This window comes from Staurois parvus, unplaced genomic scaffold (assembly GCF_062004578.1).
Source record: "Staurois parvus isolate SC_StPar_1 unplaced genomic scaffold, SC_StPar_1.0 ptg000845l, whole genome shotgun sequence".
In the NCBI taxonomy this organism is placed as follows: domain Eukaryota; kingdom Metazoa; phylum Chordata; class Amphibia; order Anura; family Ranidae; genus Staurois; species Staurois parvus.
The window spans coordinates 1,237,501-1,242,592 of NW_028318641.1; the positions used below are offsets into that span (position 1 = coordinate 1,237,501).

At 37.9% G+C, this 5,092-nt stretch overlaps 1 protein-coding gene across 1 annotated transcript in view; it reads right to left on the reverse strand.

Annotated features, from left to right (window-relative positions):
* ALDH1A3 (aldehyde dehydrogenase 1 family member A3) overlaps positions 1–4,662 on the reverse strand; it is an 81,911-nt gene extending 77,249 nt beyond the window's left edge. The window contains exon 1 of the mRNA XM_089655526.1: positions 4,503–4,662. Within this exon, the coding sequence (XP_089511652.1) occupies positions 4,503–4,598 (96 nt within the window). The 5' untranslated portion in view covers positions 4,599–4,662. The remainder of the gene's footprint in view (positions 1–4,502) is intronic.
* Positions 4,663–5,092: the final 430 nt, after the last annotated feature.

The window sequence follows — 5,092 nt, forward strand, 5'->3', positions numbered from 1 at the left end:
CAGTATTTGCTATGTATCAGTATATACCATGTATCAGTATTTACTATGTATCAGTATATACTATGTATCAGTATTTGCTATGTATCAGTATTTACTATGTATCAGTATTTACTATGTATCAGTGTATACTATGTATCACTATTTACTATGTATCAGCATTTACAATATATCAGTATAAACTACTGTGTATCCATATTTTTTAGGAAGTAGAACTGAAAATCAAATCTAAAGGTTTACTCATTGCAGATGACAACAAGTAAAGTATCTTATCCTGTCCTGATGCTGAACAATCCTGTCTTGTCATACACACACCTCCCAACTTTCTGAGATGGGAATGAGGAACTCCTATTAGCAAAAGTATGTAGTCATAGGACACACCCCCTGCTACGCCCCCTTAAAAGAAAATTATATTAAAGAAATGATTAATGCTTTTTTTTCACCACTACTATTCCTTTTTACTGGCTTCTGAAATTTATGAATGCAGCAATTTAGAAATTGGATGAAAGGTTTAGCACTTTCTGAAAGATAAATAGTGTATTTTACATATAACTATATAGATCAGACCACAATGAGGGACAAATGAGGAGGAAGGAGGGACAGAGGGACTTTGTTCCAAATCAGGGACAGTCCCTTGAAATCAGGGACAGTTGGGAGCTATGCATATGTTCTATGTATTCTGTGCAAAATAATAGAGACACCATATCCACTGATTTATCTAATAACCACCTATCTTCATTGCATTTTGCATTGCGTTTTTGCATCTGCGTTTTTGACACGTTTTGCCTTTTTTTTTTCTTGTTGCTAGGCAGATTTAAAATGCAAAACATATCGAAAATGTGGCAAAAACGCATTACATGCTTTTCTGCAGCATTTCCATTGCAGTTTATAGAACCAAAAACAGAACTTTTTGCATTCAAAAAAGTCCGTGACCCTTTGCAAAAAACCCGCCGGGCGAAAACGCGGAGATGTGAACGTGTCCCAGAGGAAATCATGTTAAATGGACTGTACTGAGTTTCTGCAAAATGCAAAATGCTGCAGAAAATGCTTAGGTGTGAACGTAGGGTAAACGCTTTCCTATGAAGACCAGAAGTTCAGGAAAGCAGGAACCAGCAGCACTGAAAGTTGCAAACTGAAAACGCTGCAGAAAATGCTTAGGTGTGAACCTGGGGTAAACGCTTTCCTATGAAGACCAGAAGTTCAGGAAAGCAGGAACCAGCAGCACCGAAAGTTGCAAACTGAAAACGCTGCAGAAAACGCATAGGTGTGACCCTAGGGTTAGATCCACCATCAACCATGTGGTGCAAGGGTGCATTTTTTAGGTTTGCCTTCACATGACATAGATTTGGTAAAGCTGGCCAGAGATGGATTGACATTTAGTCGGTTCAGCAGGAACTAGACGAATTTTGATCCATCTATGGGCAGGCTGGTTGTACTGAAGTCGAACCATTGATCGACTTCAGTACAACGAGCCTGTCGGGGTTTTTTTTCGTGTGGGGGAAGGTTCCCCACTGGCAACCTAAGTCTAAACCATCAGAAAATCTTTAAAAAGTACCTCTTTTGAAGCGATCATACGATAACCTGATCGTCCGAATTTATTCGATGGGAAAAGCATGAACATTTTTCTTGTACAATACCAGATCGTAAGATTTTCGTTTAATCAGTACAGTTTTTGTCCAAAAATACAATACAAAGACATGACCGGGGCGGACTGACCATTGGGGAACTCGGGCACTGTCCGAGGGCAGGGGGTCAGTAGGGGGCCCCATGAGATGCCCCTGGTACCTTTTTCATAGGCTTTTTTGAGTTTGGGCAAGGACACAGGGGCCCCATGATCCCCTATTGCCCGGGGGCCCCATGACTTGTCAGTCCGCCCCTGGACATGGCATCACTTCTGAATCTTCTTTCTATCATACAAGAATTTTCGTATTTTTAGCAACCTGTTCACTTTTAATATGAGACCACGGGTAAAAAAACCCCCAAAAAACGGACGATCATTCGTCTGATATTCTCATCGTCTGTACGAGGCATAAAGCTCACACTACAATTTGATTGCACAATCTTGCAATCTTGGTTGAACTTAAAAAATAAATGAATAAAAGTGTATACCAATCTTTAGGCTGACCATACCATATACAATCTGATTGTACAATCTCTTTTAGATCTGCCACCAATTATATAGTACGAGGGCCTGCCTGCTTTGATACAGATTGAATAGATGGCTTAGATTAGTCATCATATTACATAGTTCTGAAAAACCTAAAGGTGACCCTACACTATACGGTCTGATTGTACAATCTCCCTTAGATCTGTAGCACATGGGCCTGCCTGATTGTATTCCAACTGAAGGAATTGTTTGGGGTTCTCCTCTAAACTTAAAGGAGATTGCACAGAAATTGTACAATCAGATTGTATAGTGCTTGTGACCATCTTAAAGGAGATTGTATAGTGATTGTACAGTCAGATTGTATAGTGTAGCTCAGGGGCGGACTGTCCATTTGGAAACTCTGGCACTGCCCGAGGGCCCGGGGTCAGTAGGGGGCCCCATGAGATGCCCCTGGTACCTTTTTCATAGGATTTTTTGAGTTTGGGCAAGGACACATGGGCCCCATGATCCCCTATTACCCGGGGGCCCCATGAGTTGTCAGTCTGCCCCTGGTGTAGCTTAAATGAGGTTGTACAATCATATTGAATACTGCATGGCCAGCCTAAATGAAATTGCACTGTCAGATTAAATAGTGTGTGACCAGTTGTAAGGCGATTGTACAATCAGATTGCATATGTAGGGGCAGCTAAAAGGAGATTGTATAATCAGATTGCATAGTGTATGGCAATCTTAAAGAAGATTGTACAGAGATTGAATGGTGTATGGTCAGTGTAAGGGTGCAATCACACGAGTGATCAGCACACACGGAGGACACGTGGCTGGAATGACAGGTGTGCAAAGCGCGGCGACCACTCAGCCCATACAATACAATGACAATGTTCACACAGCCAGTGATCGCCTGAGGTCAGGGACAGATCTGTCTGCTTTCAGCCTCGATTTCCACCACTCGTCACTGTCTGTCGTTGTGTTGTATAGGCTGATTGGCTGCAGCTCTTCGCACACCTGTCATTCTAGCCTCTGTAGTCCACAGAGTTTTGCTGCTGGAATTCACAGGGTATGCCTATTGTCTGTGTAAATGCACCTGAAAGAAGATTGTACAGATATTGTACAATCAGATTGTATAGTGTATGGCCAACTTTAGATAGCTAAAACAAGTAGACCCGGGTATGCTACATAGGGAACAGATGCACGGGTATGTGGAAGTAAATACAGAACATTACTTTGTATCGATACTTTTATATTGATACTTTTGTTTCATCTCTTTTATACTGGTAATTTATATTGTCAATTTGTATCATTACTTTTATATTATTACTTTTATATCATTACTTTGTATCTTTTATTTTATACCATTACTTTGTATCGCTTTTAAAATTATTACTTTTATATGTTTACTTTGTATCTTTTATTTTATATTGTTACTTTGTATCTGTTATTTTTTTAATCATTACTGTGTATCTTTCATCTTATATTGTTACTGTGTATCTTTAATTTTATATCGTTACTTTGTATCTGTTATTTTATAATCGTTACTTTGAATCTGTTATTTTATATCATTACTTTGTATCTTTCATTTTTATATTGCTACTTTGTATCTGTTATTTTCTATCATTACTTTGTATCATTCATTTTATATCGTTACTTTGTATTGTTAATTTTATATTGCTACTTTGTATCTGTTCTTTTATATTGTTACGTTGTATCTGTTATTTTATATCGTTACTTTGCATCATTCATTTTATATCGTTACTTTGTATCTTTCATTTTATATTGCTACTTTGTATCTGTTCTTTTATATTGTTACATTATACATGTTATTTTATATCGTTACTTTGTATCGGTCATTTTATATTGCTACTTTGTATCTGTTATTTTATACCGTTACTTTGTATCTGTTATGTTATACTGTTACTTTGTATCTGTTATTTTATATTGTTAAGTTGTATCTGTTATTTTATAACATTACTTTGTATCTTTCATTTTATATGCTACGTTGTATCTGGTATTTTATATCGTTGCTTTGTATCTGTTATGTTATATTGTTACTTTGTATCTATTATTTTCTATCGTTACTTTGTATCTGACATTTTATATTGTTACTTGGTATCTGTTATTTTATAGCGTTACTTTGTATCTGTTATTTTATATCATTAGTTTGTCATTACTTGTATATTGTTACTTTATGTCATTGCTTTTAAATTATTACTTTGATATCATTACTTACGTATTGTTACTTTAATATGATTACTTAGTATCATTTATTTTCTATAGTTACTTTTATCTCGTTACTTTGTATCATTCTTATCACAGCAATGATCATCTCTGCAGTCATCAGTTATCAGACAACCCTGTACACAAAGTCTGCTATATAATGTGATGTATAGAATGAGGAGTGTACCTGCTTGTGCTGGATCTCCAGGTTGGTGATGGGTTTTGGTAGTGGAGGTGTCTTCTTGTCCGGCAGCCCGTTCTCTATGGTCCCATTGGTGGTCATCGTAGAGCGCGGCGGTCAGGTGGAGCGTAGGAAAGCTCTGGATATGTTCTGTACAGGATTTCCCTGGAATCCCTCTCTGGACAGACAGGGGAGCTCCTCTCCCTTTAATAACTCAACTTCATTGTGTCATTGGAGGAAGAAGCTTCTTCTGATTGGCTGAAGGAGACAGCCCTGACACACCCCCTTCTCTTTACAATGTAACAATGTGATTGTACAGATGTGCTCATCACATTGATGTCATTTACTGGATTGTTCATTCATGAGATGATCCCAAATCTGTGTTATCTCTGTGTGTGTCCCCTATAGAGGAGGATCAGACATCTATGTGTGTCCTATAGACAGATATCAGTGTGTGTGATTCCTATATACAGACACATGTGTGTGTGTCCCCTATAGATAGATATCTGTGTGTGTCCCCTAGAGAGGAGGATCAGACATCTATGTGTGTCCTATAGACAGATATCAGTGTGTGTGATCCCTATATACAGACATAT